General features: G+C 33.2%; 3 protein-coding genes across 3 annotated transcripts; 1 reads left to right on the forward strand and 2 right to left on the reverse strand.

Annotated features, from left to right (window-relative positions):
- Positions 1 to 9,380: 9,380 nt before the first annotated feature.
- On the forward strand, positions 9,381 to 11,378 carry LOC145949853 (serine/threonine-protein phosphatase 7 long form homolog). Its single transcript, XM_083060752.1, has 6 exons — positions 9,381 to 9,579; positions 9,636 to 9,788; positions 9,886 to 10,312; positions 10,394 to 10,478; positions 10,569 to 10,967; positions 11,193 to 11,378. Exons 1-6 carry the CDS (start codon positions 9,381 to 9,383, stop codon positions 11,376 to 11,378), a joined length of 1,449 nt encoding a protein of 482 aa, XP_082916878.1.
- LOC109792666 (uncharacterized) lies at positions 10,822 to 14,596 on the reverse strand. The gene is made up of 4 exons (XM_083061210.1): positions 14,472 to 14,596; positions 14,089 to 14,367; positions 13,908 to 14,012; positions 10,822 to 13,814 (listed from the first exon to the last, which is right to left on the reverse strand). The coding sequence occupies exons 1-4, from the start codon at positions 14,526 to 14,528 to the stop codon at positions 13,320 to 13,322; spliced, it is 936 nt and encodes a 311-aa protein (XP_082917336.1). The 5' UTR covers positions 14,529 to 14,596; the 3' UTR covers positions 10,822 to 13,319.
- A 758-nt stretch (positions 14,597 to 15,354) lies between these two features.
- LOC145949854 (uncharacterized) lies at positions 15,355 to 19,163 on the reverse strand. The gene is made up of 2 exons (XM_083060754.1): positions 16,861 to 19,163; positions 15,355 to 16,779 (listed from the first exon to the last, which is right to left on the reverse strand). The coding sequence occupies exons 1-2, from the start codon at positions 19,161 to 19,163 to the stop codon at positions 16,449 to 16,451; spliced, it is 2,634 nt and encodes an 877-aa protein (XP_082916880.1). The 3' UTR covers positions 15,355 to 16,448.
- Positions 19,164 to 19,496: the final 333 nt, after the last annotated feature.

Below are 19,496 nucleotides of genomic sequence, written 5' to 3' on the forward strand. Positions count from 1 at the left end.
ACGAAGAGTTCACCCCATTCTACAGAAGATAGAAAAAACGATTTAGCAACAAAGGAGAGGGAGAGGGTTTATACAGAGAAGAATCTAGAAAAGTGATGAGATCCGAGTGAGTGCGTGCATGCGTGTGCCTCTCATGCACTCTTTTTATTCGCTTTCGCTACATTTTTACATCGGACCTGGTAGGGTTTGACGTAAAATGTAAAATCTACGTCGATTGTATGTTATGTCCGACGCAGATTGTACATTTTATGTTGGAACCTACCAACATAAAATCGATTATTTGGGATGAATAAGGAAAAACAACCTTCTGTAATAATCGATTATCCTTAAAATAATCGATTATTCATATCAGATTTGGTTTTTAGGTGATTTTTCTGATGCAAATAATCGATTATTTGCATAAATAATCGATTATCTGGGCGTTTTTTTTTAAATTTCCTGAAACAGTTATCTACGCGCCAACCCTTAAAACTACCCATTACCCTTATACCCAGAACGTTCTAGGGCATCAAAACACTACTCATAACCTCTCACTCTCTCATTCTCTCATTTTCTCCAAAACCCTAACCCTCTCAAATCCTCTCAAATCTCTCATCTTCTTCATTTTTCTCAAGACCCATCCATGGCATCTTCATCTAAAAGGCCAAGGAAGCTTGAAGTGAGGGGGAGAAAACGTCCTCTTCCCTCTGGGCAGCTGATTACAAAGTGGTTTGCGGATGAGAAAGCTCAAGAATACTACTTTGAGTGGTACGCCGGTCGGAGAATCATTCCTCCGAAGACCTTGAAGCTTGATTGGTTCAAGAACGAGGGGTTTAGCTTTCCAACCCTTCTAGAGCACCAGGAACTGAAGGCATTCTTGGAAATGGATGGTCCCTATTATCCTGAGTTAATCAGGTTATTTCTCTGCTTTGCCTCAACTAACGAAGGAGTTATGCAATCTGTGGTGAAGGGCAAACTGATTAAGTTGGACGGACCAACTCTGAAGGCGGCTGCGGGTCTGAGCGAGACTGGAGCAGAGAAACCCCAGCCATTCAATTTTGGAGATTTTGAAGAACTGACCACATTTCGGGACTGTCAAAGGGTTCCGTCAAACACCAACTATGAGAAATTCTTGGCGGGAGGTATGAAAAAAAACTCTCGCTTAATTTCCTTTATAATTGCCTGGATGCTGAAACCGAGGTTGCACAACCATGCTCAAATGTCACGGGACGATATTTTGCTGATGCATGTCATTAAGAAGAAAATTAAAATCGATTGGGTATCGGTTGTGAATGACTGCATATGGAAAGCAAGGAGAAAGGAAGACGGTCCAATTCCATATGCTCTTTTGCTATCCAAAATTTTTGAAAATGCTGGTGTAGATCTGACAGGTGAAAGAAAGATTGTGTTGCATGCTTCAAATAAGATTGAGAAGTCTTCTTTGCATCATATGGGGATGCTGAAGCAAGAAGACAAGTGGGTTTTTAAAGGAGATGTACCTCCTACACCGGAGCCAGCAACTGATGAGGATGGAGTTCCTTCTCATGATGAGGATCAGCCACCACAGGTGGAAGCTGAGCCTAGGGAAGGTGAACCGGAACTGAAGCCGTTCTCACAGTTTGAGCAAATCATGATCAACAAAATGGATGCAATGATGGAAATGTCTCGGAGGCATGAATCCTTGTTTTCTGGAATTCTTGACAGATTTGATGATTTGGATTATGAAGTGAGACTGATCAAGACCCAGCTTGGTATTCCGGACGATGAGGATTGATTTCTGTTTTGTTTCTTTGATTAGTTTTTAATTCTAGTTTGGAACAATTTAAGTTCAATTTGGTTGTAATGATTTTAATTCCTGAACAATTTTATTTCTTTTTGTTGTTGAACAATTTAAGTTTGATGAATTTGAAGTTTGGTTTGCTAATGTGTTGGCTTGATTTTTGATTCCAAAGTGTGATTTGGGATGCTGATGCAAAATGCTCTGTTTTTGTGAGCATATATGTTGATTAGTGTGGTTATTTTTGGTTCTAATTGGCATACTCTATTTTTGATATGGTGGACATATTTGCTTGGTTTAATTTGGTCTGAATTGTGGTTGTATAATGCACAAATGACTTGGTTTGACTTGCTGAACCAATGCTTATACTTGTTAAACTTGGCTTACTTTGTTTTTGATAATGTCAAAGGGGGAGAAATGGTATGGTGTATGGTATAGTGTGTGTTTAGTTGTTGTTTTTGCAGGTATTGTGCTTGTGTGTGTGTATTGTGCAGGTTGAAATGATTTAAAGGCACAATGGCTGATTTTTTTTAAGCACAATAGCATTGGGTTGATTCAATATGAACCATGGGTTGTCATCATCAAAAAGGGGGAGATTGTTGAGCTTAGGAGAGCTTAAAGAGCTTTGATGATCACAACATGAGAACAACAACTTGGAGCACAAAAACAAAGTCAAAGAAGAGTCAAGAAAATGCTATGAGTTGGAGCTATGTAATAGAACTTAGGATATAAATTGTTGTGAATGTGTTTCTATATTTTGTGTGCTTAGTATGCTTTGTGCATAATCAAATCTTATCTAAACCAAGTAGAGAGTATATGATGATGAGTTAAAAACATTGGAAAGTTATTTTGAGTCTTAAAATGAAGTTTTAAGAACTAACTCAAAATAATCGATTATTGTTAAATATAATCGATTATTTCAGCAAATAGGCTAAGTGGAATGCCTTGCTGTAATAATCGATTATTTGCCGAAATAATCAATTATCCCAGGAACAACTCTCTGGAATAATCGATTATCCAGCTAAATAATCGATTATATTGTTCTTGGTTGATTTCCAGAAAATCTGAAGAACAAAATAATCGATTATTCTTTAAAATAATCGATTATCTGTGTCTGAAACTTTTATAAATAGTTTGAACTTTGAGAAACTTCAGACATGAGTTATAACTGATAAACAATTTGTGAATAACGTTTTTGTGAGTCTTTGTGACATCTTGGAGAGTTTTCTTTGTGAAATCCAAGAGTGAAAACGTTTGTGAAAAGCTTTGATAGAAGATCATCATCATCATATTCTTGAAAGGGGAAGATAAAGATTTGTTCAAGAATTCCAGGTGAATTCGTTCCTTTTATTCTTTGTGAATCTTTGTGAAAAATCTTGAGAAGGGTTTCTCAAGTAATAAGGTTTCTTGTAGTGGGTTCTATAAGGGGTGCTTTCTTGGGGTCAAGAAAGTGGTTATCTTTAGTATAGAAGTATATGCATGTGTGTTTGCTTGTAAACCTTCTTGATTAAAGATAGTGGAACAAATCTTAATCAGGTGTTGATTAAGGACTGGATGTAGGTCACATGTGGAGTGGCTGAACCAGTATAAAAGACTTGTGCAATCTTCTTCTACCTTATCTCTTAATTTGAGTAATTTCTTAATTGAATATTAAAGAAGATAAAACTTGATTAACAAGTGTATGTGAATCTTGATGGTTTAAATCTGTAATTGAACATTATTGTTGAACCTCATTATATCGTAATCAAGTGAGCACATTGCATTCATATTTTCATAACAAGTCTTTAGGAGGACTTCATTTGGAAATTCTGTCATAGAAAAGTTTTGATTGAAATTAAGATCCAAAATACTCTGATAAATTTTTAAAGGGTCATTGAATCCAATTCACCCCCCCTCTTGGATTGTGCCATTCTTTTCTATCAGGCCGCCTAGCCTTCACCTTTGTTCTTGATCGAAAATTGTTACCTTCTCCTTCAAGCTTTGAAGCTTGCCTTCCAAGTTTCTAAACCTTGGTAGGTTAGGCTGACCTTACCATGGTTCTTAAGTGAACCATGGTCAAGGTTAGCTTCTCCTACAAGTTTTAGAAACCATGGATGGTTAGCTACACCTTACCATGGTTCCTAATGAACCATGGTTAAGGTTAGCTTACACTATAAGCTACCTCTCCCTATATATTTGTATTTTCTACTCTTGTATTCACTTTTGAGCATTTGAGAAATAAAACTTCAGATTTCTCTCCAAAAGTCCCTCCTAAAATCGAAGAGAACTCTCTCTCTAAGGTTTCTATCAAAGTTTCTTCAAACTTTGCCTTGGTTCCTCAAGCTTCCTTCACAAGCTAGGAAGTAACGGAACCTATTCCATTGCTTCTCCACCATTGGAGAATCCTCCAAGGTGATTCTGCCACCACAAGGAGTTCTACCTCAAGAGTTCTTCGGTCCTTTGCATGGAAAACTTGAAGAATCAACTTTCTTCTCCAAGTGCTTCCATCATGCCCAAGGCCCAATAAAACCCTAATTTACACAAAGGTACGTGCATTACTTATACGAGATCCATACATCCACAAGCACTAACTTTAGCATCGGAGTCTCTTTTGCAGGTACCGCCCCCACTTGGAACAACAATCGTACCCAGCGAAGGAGGCTCACCAATCTTGTCCAGCAGATCGTCCCCAACGACCGATCTCCGGTAAGAATAGTATCTAAATAGAATATGAATTTATCTTTCAACAAACTTATAAATTTCATTTTATTATATAAATCAACAAGTTTTATATTTAAAAAGATAAATAAAAGTATATATAATTTTAATATATTATAGTAAATTTAATATAATAATAATAATTATTATTATTATTATTTATTTTTATTCAGATAGATCAATCTTTTAAGTGTAATATAAGTTTTTTTAAATAACTTGTAGTCTATACTTTTAAACTAAATAGATTATAATAAAAATTTTAGTTTGTCCTATTTTTAAATATATGTGATTACTTTGTACGTTTATTGATTTCTTTATGTGGTTGAGTAAATTAAATTATTTTTAAAAAATATTTTATTTTTTGTTATAGACTATTTATATTATTTATAATATATTTCTACTTAAATAACAAATTTGATTCTTTCAGTAATTAAAAAAAATCATACGTAAAAATTAAATTCAATATATATATAATTTAAATAAAATTAGGTATATATGATTCTTTGGAGTTGAACATGTCTCACTTCCTCCACAACCTTATCCAATAATTGAAAGTAGTAATCAATATTTCTAGTGTCAATACTACAAGCATGAATAGATTTCAAGAAAATTGTTCCCTTACTACAATACACCAAAAAATTCATAATATATGTATGATTTACATTATTTGTCCAACCATCACAAATTATTGTTACTCCTTTTTCCTTCCATGTGGTTTTCAACTCGCTTATCCATTCCTGCATGCTTTTATATTCAACTTCTAAATACACATTAGAAACTTCATAAGGTGTAGGGTGTTTAACTAATGGGCCTGTCTCAACCACTACAACAATCAAATTATGCAACCAAGGAGAATTTGATAAATTCATAGGTAAACATTCATAAATTATAAATTTGCTTACTGCTTCTTTGAGCTTCTTTAATGTTTTCATAAGACCCCTATTTATTTTTTGTTGTTTCATACTTTTACTTCTCACAAGATCCACATTTGTAGATCTTAAAGCAAAAGTAGTATCTTTTTGTTTTGAAGCTTGACTAGCACTCGCGTGGAAGCTTCCACCTGATTCATAAATGTTATTAGATCCTCCTATTTTTTGTTTGAATCGTTGTCTTTCTTCCCACTCACGTTGTGATCTAATGTTTTCTTGTGCAACTATCCTCATCTCCTCATTACTATCTTCTTCATTGTCTTCTCTTATTCGAGATTTAAATTCTTCTTTTCTTTTTCTAAAGTCAGTTTTCTTTTCATTTCTATCTTTGAGAAGTTTCATGATATTCTCCCTAACAAAAGATGTGACTCTTGGACAACTTGCTACTTGACCTTTATCATGTGCTATGTGTTGCTTCAATTTTGTAATGCCACTTATTATTTTCTAACAAAGTTTACATTAGACATTGTTGTGATTTTCTACAATAGGTACTCCAAAATACACTTGGAGCACCTTCTAGTCTTCCTATAGGAAATTCTTCACTTGATGACATTATATATATAGATATATATATATAAATTTGAAAATACAATATCAATCAATAATTAAATTAATTATATTTCAAATTTTAGAATAATGGTTAATAAATTAGCATAAAAATAAAAATAAATATAAATAAACTAATATTAATATGCATAAAACTATGTTAAACATATTATTATATACAAAAAAATAGCAAAATATTTTAATAATCATTTGCATGTATTATAAAAATAATATTAATCTAATATAAAATAAAAAATATTAATAGTTTATCATTATAAATATGATAATTAATACTAATCATTTGCATATATTTTAAATATAAATTTTTTTGACCTAATCTAAGTATTTATAAATATTAATTATTTACATATACTATAAATAAATTTTAATATAGTCAAAGTATTTATATTTATTTATAATTTATCAATTAATAGTTAATAAAAAAAATTAATTCTTTTAATTATTTTATAACAACAAAAATTTATTCCCACCAAATGTCCATTCCGTAAAATTAACCTTCCAAAAAAAATTTGATCATCTCAGAATTTCTATATCCAAGCACCACGTCACCTAACTTCAACCACTCAAGCATCATGTCCACCAAATTCACAAAAAGCTCTCCCATTCAATTCCCAAATTTTCAATCCTGTACATGTGTCCCTCTCTACCAAGCGTTGCCAATTTCTTTCTCACCCATGTTCTCACTTTCACAAAAGCCCTCTCCCTCTCATTTCCAAATTTCCAACCCTGCATGCCCCTCTACCAAGCAATGTTGTGTGATGTGGTGCTACTCCCCCATGCCCTAACCTAAACCCATAACCATACTGTTTCCCTACTCTCAAACAGACCTAACTTGGAATCAATTTCTAGCATAGATCAACATTGACAACAATGTGAAATAGAGAGAAATAGAGATATAAGAATAAGAGAAAGAAAGCTTACACTTAGCAAGGGAAAAGCTTGGAGTCTTGGATGCGTGGTTGTTATTTGCTATAGAGGATTATCTGCACGAAAGTGAGTTTTCAAGCTTCTAAGTTATCATTTTTATTTTAAGTTGTCTTCTACATTATTGCTTTGAAATGATTCTTTGAAGATTCTCGTCAATTTTATTTTTTAAGTGAACAATGAAAGTTACGGTGTTAATTTGTTACATTACGAATGTGTTGCAAATGCAACACTGTTATGTTGCGAAAAACTTGGTAATTTACGATTTTACTACAATTACTATTAGATGTTGTTGTGGACAAGGCCAATAACTGCAACATTTCAGTTGCAATGCATTATGTAGTCTACAATTTAAAACCTTGACCAAACATAAAGTAACTCATATTTTTGGCTGATTGACCACTGTAGAGTTTTTTCAAAACAAATTACTCAAATGGGGTTTTGAAATTATTTACGCTTTTAGGGTTATTTTTAACAGTGTCGCTATGGGTCATAGTGATACCAGTGACACATGTTAATTTTTTTTTAAGAAGTCATGAACGCCATATTACAAAAGTCGCTACAGCCTATAGTGCCTCTGCTAAAGTCGTTACAGTCCATAGTGACACACAACGACTTGATGCATATTTTACAACTATTAATTAAATTTGAAAAAGAAAATATTTAAGAAATAGAAGTCGCTATGGCCTATAGTACCTTTAAGTCGCTATGGGCCATAGCGCCTCTATTATGGTTAAAAAAGCTGTATAAATTTAATTTTTAAAATATATAAAAGAAATGAAAAAGTGAAGAAAAAAATTGTATAAATAATGGGAAAAAAAAAACATTTGTAATAAATGAAAAAAATGAATTATAAAAAAGGGAAAAAATAAGAAATAGCAGTTGATATAACCTATAGCGCCTTTAGGTCGCTATGGGCCATAGTGTCTCTGTTATGATTAAAAAAAATAATGTAAATTTAATTTTTAAAATATGGTATACATAACGGGAAAAAAAAAGAAGTAGAAAAAATCAATTTTTTTTAAAAAATGGTAAATTAAATGTTTAGAATAAAAAATATTTTAAAAAAATAAAATAAAAAAGAGATCGCTAGGGCCCATAGCGACATAATGTCGCTGTGGCCCATAGTGTCTCAATTTAGCATTTAAAAATTATAAAAAAATAATTTTAAAAGTAAAAAAATGTATTAAAAAATAATTAAGTGGAAAATAAAATGTATAAATGACGGAAAAGAAAACAAGTAGTGAAAATAAATTTTTGTAAGAATAACAAGTACTGAAAAAAAAGTAGTTAAAAAAATAAATAAATAAAAAGCAAGTCGCTATGGCCTATAGTGACACAAAATTGCTATGGCCTATAGCGACATTGCTTGTTCCCACCAGGTGAACGCCAAGTGTCAAAATTACCATCCCCGTAACCAATGATTGTATGACACGTGGCATAGGCAGAGTGAAATTTTTTTTTACCAGTTTTGGCAAGGTAAATTTTTTTTTATTTTTTCAGTTACATTTTTACTTTTATTATAATTTATAGTATTTAATTTATTTTGGTTGTAACAGTTTGTATATTTTAATTTTTTCAGGTTGTTGGTGATTTATTTGAATTTCTTCATCTCAGGTATTTACTATTTTAAGTATTTTATATTTTGTATTTTGTATTTTCTTTAAAAAATTTAAAGTCACTATAAGGTATATCATTTATATAAATAATTAAATTAATAAATTTATTATATTTGTAAAATTATTTTTTTGATTCTGTGTAATTTATTTATAATTATATTTGATTTTTAAGGTTGTTACTGTTATTATAGAATTTTTAATATCAGTTTATATATATTTTTATATGCTTTAAAAATAGTGTTAACATAATATTTAAATGATAATTATTAACATTTTATAATTTTAAAGAAATTTTGTTGAAATAATTTTATTTAAATTCTAAATTTTGTAATTTGATTTTGTGTAATTTAGTTATATTTATATTTTTGTTTTTATTTTGTGTAATGGTTGAAAAGTCGTTATAGGCTATTTCATATTAATTAATTTATTTAATAAAAAAATAAATTTAAATTATAAATTTTGTAATATGATTTTGTGTAATTTATTTATAGGCTATATCTTTGTTTTTATTTTCTGTAATGATTGTAAAGTCGGTATAGAGTATATCATGTTAAATAATTAGTTTAATAAATAATTATATTTTAATTATTAATTTTATAATTTGATTTTGTGTAATTTAGTTATATTTATATTTTATTTTAGGGTTGTTAGTGTTATATTAGATTTATTTATATCAATTTATTTATATTTTTAAATGTCTTAAAAATATTGTTAACATAATATTTAAATGTTAAATATTAATTTTATAATTTTAAAGAAAATTTGTTCAAATATTTTAGTTAATCAAATTATATTTCTTAAAAAAAAGGAAAATAATTATATTTTAGTTTATTTAGTTGTTAAAATTATTAAAATTCATAAATAATGTTTTGTTATATTTTGTTATAGATGGCATCATCTTCTAGAGGTATGCGTGTGACATGTGGACCCATTGAGGATGATTTATTGACATTGCAAAATATACATGTTTCACAACATGTTTGGAATAGAGAAAATGATAGGAGATTAATAGCACGATGTGCTACTCCAACGCGTACCGGAATTTTGGGAGTTCCACCCCAAATTGTTCCGTTATTAGAAGAAGCGGGTTTCGGATGGATTGCTTGTTTAAATGATATCAAAGTTAGTCCTGTTTATTAACAGCTTTGGTAGAACGATGGAGACCAGAAACACACACATTCCACATGCCATTCGGAGAATGTACAATTACTCTTGAAGATGTTGGTATGCTTGTTGGTCTTCCAGTTGACGGTGAACCAGTATTAACTCGAGGCAGTGCTAATATATTGGAATTAGGTATTTAAATAACTTTACTTTAACTTATTTTTAAATTTATACTAATTGTTATTTATAATATTAATAATTGCTAAATAATTTGTTTTATTTTATGCAGCTCAGGATTTGTTAGGGGTTGTTCCACCTCAGTCTGAAATTAAAGGACATCGTGTTAAGTTATCTTGGTTGGCAACAAACTTTAATGACATTGCAGATGACATAATTGATCTACATCAGCTGCTTCCTTATGCTAGAGCTTGGATATTACGTTTTCTGGGAGGACTTCTTGTTCCTGATAGATCTTCTTGCTTTGTCTCATTAAGGTGGTTGGTGTTTTTACGTGACTTTCAAACTATAAAGACATATGCATGGGGTGCAGCAGTGCTTGGATGTTTGTATCGCAATTTATGCACCTCTACTGATTACAAAATGCCAAGTTGTGGTGGGTTTACACTTTTATTGCAGTTATGGGCATGGGAACGATTCCCAACCATTCTCTCTTCACCATTCCCACCTATTCCTCCAGGCAGTCCTATTGGTTTAAGGTATGAGCAAATTCAAATCTTTACATTTTGATAATTATTCAAATAATTTAAGATAATTTAAATGTTTACATTTTTTGTCAGGTGGTCCAACACAGCCAGTAAAATAAGTATGAGCGATGATATTAAATTTTATCGCAAATACTTTGACCGTTTGAGCAGAAAATCTGTAAGTAATTTAAATTTTAGCGATTTTATAAATAAATTATGTAACTTATTTGTATTTCAATATATACTAATTAAATAATTTTATTTACAGATTATTTGGCAACCATATCCTCCTATTGAACAGATGCCTGAGGATTGCACACAGGGGAGTCATATTTGGGGTTCTGTAATCCCGTTACTTTCCCTATGTATTTGTGAATGGCATCAACCAGATAGGGTCATGAGGCAATTTGGTTGTCAACAACTAATTCCAAATCCTCCGATGACTCCTAGTCATGTGCATGCATTGACCTTGTGCGGAAAGCCTGATGATGATTGGGCTACAATATTAAGTCCAGCACTAGAGCATTGGGACAATCGATATGCATATCACTTTTCACCTACTCCTCCACAGGTTGGACTATTAAGTCCAAATTCAGAATACATGAGGTGGTACCGTAGAAAAGGAAAGTTATACATTGATCCCGAAGAAATTAAAGACTCAATTGTGGTATGTGCATATTAGTACTCCTATTTTAATACACTGTTTTGTTAAATTATAAATTTGTAAACTAATTGTTTAATTTCTTTTATATGTAGAGAGATGTAACATAATGTTTGGCATACTTGACATCTCCTAATGGCAGAGCAGAATTTTCACTTGAATCAGTCACAGAGCAAACTAATCGCTTATTATCTATATTTGATGACTATGTTGCACGTTTCGTTGAGTCAGCTGAGGCAACACCCCTTCCCTCTAATTCTTGTTGATTTTGCTCGCCCTTTCCCACGCACAGATGTTGGATCTGGGACAAGTATCCAATCCTCATTAGTTGGAGGGATTAAGTCTTCATTTTTGATCGGTTCCCATAGACCAGAGTATGCTTTAAAACATAATCAGTTGTATAAACTGGATCTATAAACTAGTAGTAATCAATGCTAATAACACCACATGCAACTATAACATGAGAACAAGGATAATGAAATGCTGTAAATTTTCCGCATTGACAGTATCGTTCCTTTAAATTTACTATCCATTTCTTCCCCCCTGATTGTCTTATTGGATCAAATGCCTCTTCAACCTCAAATTTTGAAGATTGAATGTCATATCTACAAACTTGGTGGGAACAAACCTCTTCTTGATTTTTTTTGCAAAACTTCAACTAACTTTGAAACGAAAACTTTCCCGGATGAAACATCGGCTAAAACGCGACTACCACGATTACTAAAATACTGAGCGCACCTGGTATAAGTCGACTGAACTAATTTAGTGATTGCCAGATTTCTACAATCCTTTAAAATCTTGTTAACACATTCAGACAAATTCGTTGTCATGTGACCATATTTTTGACCATCTGCATCATATGTCATGCTCCATTTTTCTTTTGATATCCCTCCTATCCACCTTTCAACATCAAGGCTAGATTTACAAAATTTTTGCAAATTGCGATAAAAAATGTGTCTACACAGTGTATACCCTGCATACAGATTATGAATAATGCATAATAAAAATCTTGAAATGATTAAAAAAATTTAAAATAAGCTTTATTACCTAACTTCACAAGTTGTTGTTTTAGTTTCACATCCTTGAAGCGATTATTAATATTACTTGCAATGTGCCTAATGCAATACTTGTGATATGCATTTGGCGGTCTCCAACCAAGTGCCTATTGTCAATGGCTGATTTAATGCTACGATGTCGATCAGAAATTTAACATATTCCTTGTTTATTCGTAACGTGTAAATGCAAATGAGAGAAGAACCACGACCACGCAAGTAATGTTTCTCCTTCAACCACAGCAAATGCAAGAGGAAGAACATTGTTATTACTATCCTGTGTTGTAGCAATGAGTAATGTACATCGATACTTGCCATATAGATGAGTGTCATCAACTTGTATCAAGGGTTTACAATAATTAAATGCATCACAACACGACTTGAATGTCTAAAATAATCTGTGAAATTGACGGTAATCACGATCACAACGATTACAAACAAAAAACTCATCATGACACGGATCATAAAATGACCCTGGAGCAATTTCTTTCATCACTACAAGAAAAATCAGCATTATCTACGGAAAAAATCCGTAGATAATGATGAAAATCCGTAGATAACTGATAATTATCTACGGATTACCTACGGAAAAAAATCCGTAGATAATAAGGTCGTAGATAACATTATCTACGGAAATTTTTCCGTAGATAACGTTATCTATGGATTTTATCTACAGATACAGAATTTATCTACGGATGCGTTTATCTACGGAATATATCTACGGATGCAATTATCTACGGAAATTTCCGTAGATAAGTTACCTACGGAAATTTCCGTAGGTAAGTTATCTACGGAAATTTCCGTAGGTAACTTATCTACGGAAATTTCCGTAGATAAATTACCTACAGAAATTTCTGTAGATAACTTATCTACGGAAATTTCCGTAGATAAATTACCTACGGAAATTTCCGTAGATAATATCTACGGAAATTTCCGTAGATAAGTTATCTACGGAAATTTCCGTAGATAACTTACCTACGGAAATTTCCGTAGATAACTTACCTACGGAAATTTCCGTAGGTAACTGATTTCAACATTGCATGAATTGTTTTGTTTACCTTTCCACACCATTCTTTATAAATAGTTTTACCTGGTCAGAAATATTAATAAAATCACTTATCAGGTTTCTTTAAATATCTTATAACCACAATATGAAATCAAACATCTTTAAAATCTAAAATACCCATAGCAATTATGCATAATTAGTTTCCATGTCATAGTGTAAAATAAGACTATTTTTGCATAAAATTATACATAATAAAATATTTAAATAGTTGTGGATCCATAATCTAAAAAAAATATCTAACTAATAGTCATCTCCATAGTGTCCAGTAGGTGGTGGTTGTTGGTCATCATGGTTGTCATGAAATTGGTTATCCACTTGTTGTTGCAAAATATGTTGTGTATCAGAAGGTAGGAGAGGTAGAAAAGCATTGAACAGTGATTGAAACTGGCGTTGCAAGCGTTCATTTTGTTCCCTAGATTGACGAGCCTCCTCCCTAGATTGACGAGCCTCCTCCCTAGACTTACGGACTTGCTCTTCCAATTGAATAATTTTGTCTGAATCTTCAGTAGCACGAGCAGAAGATATATTTGTGAAGGTATCCACCAATGTCAATGGAGAAACGACTTTTCCAACCCCATAAAGTCTTCTTTTGTCTGTAACCCCACCAGCAGCAGCAATCCAACTCTTATTGCGGAGTCTTTCTTCCTGAACTGGGTCCATAGAAGACGTTTCAGAACCTCCCGTACAAGATGCAGCCTCAGACCTAGCTTGATTAAATATAGTCTCAAATTGATCCTATTTCACAAATAAAGATGTTTAGAAGTGACATTTATGAAAGATGATTAAAATTGAAAAGAATAAAGCAATAATACGAAAAAAATAACTCACATATGTTCGCTTAGATCTTTGGTCAACAAAATCACCCGTAAGCTTCCGTACATGAGTTTGGTGGAACAACTCATCAACATGTGGAAGGCGACCCAACTCTTGTGACTATAATTGTATAAATAGTTAATCATCATATTTGTAAAATTATATTAAATAAAATATATTAGTTTAATGTAATTACCATCCGCATAGCATGCTCGTGATGGGTGATGGAGCCACCTGTGTGCAGACTTCCACCTTTCTCAGATGCTCTATTTTTTTGAGCTTGGATACTCTTTGTTTTAAATTCAGGGGCCATCCACTGGGCAATCAAACTCTGCCAAACTGTATCAAACATCCAATCAGGCTTCTTGTTTATTTGACGAGCTTTCTTGAACATTTCAGAAAGCCTATGAGATGCTTTTGTGTGAAATATTTTTTTTATCTTCTCTTCATGTTCAGCTCTCCATGAAACTTTTTTCTGCATTAACAGAATAATGAAGCAATTAAATTATTCATGACTATAAAATTAGTGCATTTAACGTAATCCCTTTAGAACAGAATGATAATAAACAAATTATGTACCTTAAAACGCTGAAAGAAGATATCTTTTTGTTCTTCCGTCATTGCACCCCAAGTCATCCATGGCTCAACAAATTGTTGCTTAATAGTCAATGTGATTGCCTTAGATGCTACCCTGCTTGGATAAAACCTAATTATTGAGGGAAAAAAATTAAATCAGTTCAATGCTGGGAAAGAAAAAATAGGATTTAGAAAGCAAAAATTATAAATTTTAGCCATCATTACAAGGCTCAATCATTGGAAGAACAGACCCAGCTGGTGGATCTTCATTGTTGAATGGTGATGTATCATTGTTGGACAGTTGCTCTTCATCTCCAGTAGGAATTTCAAAAAGTCTGGAGGGTACTGACATTGGTGATGCATTGCTACTAGGTTCACAATGTGAAGCTCTAGAAGAAGGTAACTGATTTTGTTTTTGGAAGCATGTGGGTTCAACATTTTGGGTTTGGGGTAATGGGGGTGTAGCAATTTGGGTGTTAGGAGGTATGGTTCTAGCATTTTGGGTTTGGGGAGGTGTGCTCGTAGCAACTTCTGTTTGGTGAGGCATGGGTGCAGGGATTTCAGTTTGAGGAGTTATGGGCTCTAAACCTACAAGTGGCTGGGTTGTTTGTTTAGGTAGTCTAAGAACATACCTTGGTTTTTTCCCCTTTTTTCCTTTGTTGCCACCAAGTGAAGGACATTGGGGAAACTTATCAGCACCTCCTGATGCCATTATCTGCAAAAAAAACAATTTAACAAATTGTGGTCATTCAATATTTAAACATTTCACAACATAGAATTAAACATGATTATGTTACCTAATGGTTTTTAAAACATTATAATTAAATACTATGTAGCAATTAAAACAATGCAAATATCAAGTGATTACTACGAGAAACAATATATATTGGTTTTATATAAATATTAATTAAACATTGATGTTACAATTGAACATGATATTTGCCTACTCACAATTTCTATAATAGATATAATCCTAGTCAGACGAATCAGAATTCTCATTATCCATCTCCATTTCTTCATTGTCCTCTTCGGAATCATAGTCTTCAAATTCTCCTTCTTCATCATCATAATTTTGCTCCAAATCATTGTCTTCAAATTCCCCTTGTTGAATATGTTCTTCCAAATGAACAGGTTGTATCTCGGATGGTTCATCTTCTTCTTCAACAAGAATTTGTAAATCTTGGAAGCCTAAAATAGGTTCTACTTCTATGACTTCATTGACATGTGACACTTGGTCTACTTGGTACGGTACATCTTCCTCCACATGACATTCTATACGACCTCTAGGCTTTGTTTTAATTGGCACACACCAACCGCGTTTATCTATTCGTGATGTTGGATATGGGACATAATAAACTTGCCTTACATTATGAGCAATAATAAATGGATCATATGCCACATATCTTCTATCCATGCGAATATTGACAACATTATATTTGGGATCTACTCTTGTACCTCTTCGTGATGGATCATACCAGTCACAATAAAATAACATGACTTTCTTGGGAGAACTTGAACTATTGTACTCTAGTTCATATATGTGTTGGATGACCCCATAGAAGTCATCATCACCTCCTTCAGTAAGCCCTTTGACATAAACTCCACTGTTTATTGTCTTTTTACCTTGACTCCATTCATGGTTATGAAATTTATACCCATTCACATATAGTGTGTGCCATTCTTTAACCTCAATCAATGGACCAAGCGATAATTCTCTCAAGTGTTGGTTTCTGACGCTTATAGGTTCATTGTAAACCTACAATATTCAACAAAGTATTTGTTATGTTTTATATAAGTAATGTTAAAGTAAAATAAATTTTGTGCTACGTACATGATCCTTAAACCACTTGGGGAAATCATCATGTATGCGAGAAGGAGCTGTTGATTCACTTATTTGTTCTAATTGTAGGAATGAACTATCAAAAAATATGAATGAGGTGGTCAGTTCAAAAAGAAAGTTTGATTTACTATATTACAAAATCAATTGTTGGAAAATACTGACTCAAGATATGGCTTAACTTCTGTACAATTGATCAAAACATGAACATGGGCTGACTTCCATTGTTGCTGGCTTAACCAATGAGATTTTTGCTTCCCAGAATGACGAGCTGGTTGATTAAATATGGACAACGATGATGGACACCTATCACTTTCAGTTTCCAATTCATTTCTACAACTTTGCGATGACAACGTGGAGTTGTGGAAATAATGAGAACAAAAATGAGTTGTTTCGCGGTGTATGTAAGATGCACATATCGATCCTTCAACCCTCGCCTTATTTTTCACTGATCGCTTAGAATCTCCCATAAATCTATAAAATTATATGAATAGGTTAGGGTTCATAAACATTGAACAATACTAGTTATACACAATAGTATGATAATTGTAGTACCTTTCAAATGGATACATCCACCTATATTGAACTGGACCACTAAGTCGTGCTTCATATGCAAGGTGAATAGGTAGATGTTCCATTGAATCAAAGAATGCAGGGGGGAATACTCTTTCCAATTTGCAAAGAATAATTGGAATGTTTAGTTCCATCCTATCCAAATCCTCAACCTTCAATGTGGTAGAGCACAAGTCTTTGAAGAAATGACTTATTTCAGTTAGTGGATTTAAAGCATGCACTGGCAATGAACTGAATGCAATAGGAAGTAAACACTCCATGAAAACATGGCAGTCATGGCTTTTCATGCCATGCATCCTTCCCTTTTCGACATCAGCACATCTTGCCAAGTTGGATGAATAACCATCTGGAACACGGAGTTCTTTTATCCAGCGACAAAGTATCTTTGATTCCTCCATAGGTAAAGTGTAATTTGCTTTTGGCTTTAACATTTTCCCATTCAGTTGCAATTTCATTTCCAAGTCAGGTCGACTACAATACAAAGCTAGGTCCATCCGTGCCTTCTCATTGTCTTTCGTTTTACCACTGACATTCATAACAGTGTTCAATATGTTATCAAAGAAATTCTTCTCAATGTGCATCACATCAAGATTGTGTCTCAAAATATTATCTTTCCAATAAGGAAGATCCCAAAATATACTTCTTTTCCTCCAATTATGTGACTCCCCGTATCCTTGTAACCTAGGCAAGCTAGGATTTTCTGTTACTAAAGGTAAATCCCTAACTTTTTGCCAAACTTGATTAGGTGTCAATGTAGGTGGTGGTGCATCAGTTTCAACCTTGCCTTTTATAAACGCTTTTCTGTTCTTCCTGAATGCATGATTGGTGGGTAAAAACCTTCGGTGTGAGTCAAACCAACAATTTTTACCGCCATTCTCTAATGTAAAGGCTTTAGAATGCTCCATGCAATGTGGACATGCCAATTTACCTTGAGTTCCCCAACCAGACAACATGCCATATGCAGGGAAGTCATTAATAGTCCACATTAATGTTGCCTTCATCATAAAATTTTGCTTCTTTGAAATGTCATAGGTTTGGACACCAATCCACAACTTTTTAAGATCGTCAATCAATGGTTCTAGATACACATCAATAGCTGCCTTTGGATTTCGTGGACCAGGTATAAGACAAGTTAAAAACATAAATGGTTTTGTCATGCACATTTCAGGTGGAAGATTGTATGGGGTTACAATTACCGGCCAACAACAATAAGGTGGAGTTGTTGATTGAATGTATGGATTAAACCCATCTGAGCATAAACCAAGTCGTACATTGCGAGGATCGGCTGCAAAATCTGGATACACTCGATCAAAGTGCTTCCAGGCTTCACCATCTGAGGGATGACGTAAAACACCAGAGGTACTTCTATTTTGATAATGCCAACACATATGCCCAGCTGTTTGCATTGATGCAAACAGACGTTGTAACCTTGGAATTATTGGCAAATAAAACATCGTCTTCACTGGAACTAGTTTTTTTGTGCTTGATCCAGTGTTGCGATCACGATATCTTGGCATATGACAAAACTTGCACTGCAATAATGCACCATCATTTTTCCCATAATCATTGTCATAAAACAACATGCAGCCTTGTATGCAACAATCTATCTTTCTAGCACTCAGTCCCAATTTTGACACTAATCTTTTAGCGTCATAGTAATTTTTGGGCAAACATCTATTCACAGGAGTCACATCCAACAACATTTTTGTTATAAAATTGACGCATTCATCGGGAACATTCCAATTAGACTTGCATGCTAAAAGTCTTACACACATTGATAACTTAGACTCTGATGATCCCTCATACAATGGACAATTTGCCTCAGATAAAAGATTGTAAAATCTTTGTGCTTCTTCATTCGGAGGCTCTTCCACGTTATTATTTTCTAGTATGTCAAATGCCCCTTGTTGCCTAAGAGCATCACACATCATATGATGCATTGAGTTAGAGGTTTCAGTTTCGGTCGCATTTATGCCAATACTGGAAGCACCTATGAGATTATTGTCAACATTTTCCATCTCTTCACCATGATCAGTCCAAATGTAGTAGTTCGGCATGAACCCATACTTGAAAAGGTGAACCTTCACTGTATGAACACCATCAATCTTTGTGGACTGACATTTAGCACATGGACATCTAAGTTTCCCTTCATTAATATAGCTTTGTTGTTGACAAGCTATTCTTATAAACTCTTCAACCCCGTGTACAAAAGATTCCTTTAAACCTCTTCTCCCCATATACATTCTATCATACATCCATTGACGACTTGCTGGGATAGAATTCATGTTCTGTATATTTATAACATAAATATATTAGAATATGGAAAGACAAAGGTGTTGGAATGGAATTCATCTTCTATATATTAATAACATTTAAATATATTGTCATATGCCCTTTGCATACCAACGCTATATTCAAATCTGTTGGGGTAAACTGGTTTTTAACCAATTTAAAGTCATTTAGAACCATGTGCCGATGCAATTAGGCAACGCTATCCTAGTGGTCCAAAAAGAGAAAAGTATTTTTGCATTGAAAAAGTTCATGGCAGACCACCAAAGAAAAGCCACAAGAAAAGGGAAGAAAAATACCTATCATGTAGCAAGTATATGTGCAGTTAA

Source organism: Cajanus cajan, chromosome 7 (genome assembly GCF_000230855.2).
Source record: "Cajanus cajan strain Asha chromosome 7, NIPB_CcT2T_4, whole genome shotgun sequence".
NCBI lineage: Eukaryota > Viridiplantae > Streptophyta > Magnoliopsida > Fabales > Fabaceae > Cajanus > Cajanus cajan.

What these genes read in the sequence shown, in the direction of transcription:
- LOC145949853 (XM_083060752.1), top strand. Translation starts at nt 9,381, where the DNA reads ATGGCATCATCTTCTAGAGGTATGCGTGTGACATGTGGACCCATTGAG. An exon ending in TCCGTTATTAGAAGAAGCGG is followed by an intron (nt 9,580 to 9,635) that starts GTTTCGGATGGA and finishes GTTTATTAACAG; the next exon opens with CTTTGGTAGAACGATGGAGA. An exon ending in ACCGTTTGAGCAGAAAATCT is followed by an intron (nt 10,479 to 10,568) that starts GTAAGTAATTTA and finishes TTTTATTTACAG; the next exon opens with ATTATTTGGCAACCATATCC.
- LOC109792666 (XM_083061210.1), bottom strand. Translation starts at nt 14,528, where the DNA reads ATGACTTGGGGTGCAATGACGGAAGAACAAAAAGATATCTTCTTTCAG. An exon ending in TCTTCTTTCAGCGTTTTAAG is followed by an intron (nt 14,368 to 14,471) that starts GTACATAATTTG and finishes CTGTTAATGCAG; the next exon opens with AAAAAAGTTTCATGGAGAGC. An exon ending in AAAGATCTAAGCGAACATAT is followed by an intron (nt 13,815 to 13,907) that starts GTGAGTTATTTT and finishes TTTGTGAAATAG; the next exon opens with GATCAATTTGAGACTATATT.
- LOC145949854 (XM_083060754.1), bottom strand. Translation starts at nt 19,163, where the DNA reads ATGAATTCTATCCCAGCAAGTCGTCAATGGATGTATGATAGAATGTAT. An exon ending in TGGATGTATCCATTTGAAAG is followed by an intron (nt 16,780 to 16,860) that starts GTACTACAATTA and finishes ATAATTTTATAG; the next exon opens with ATTTATGGGAGATTCTAAGC.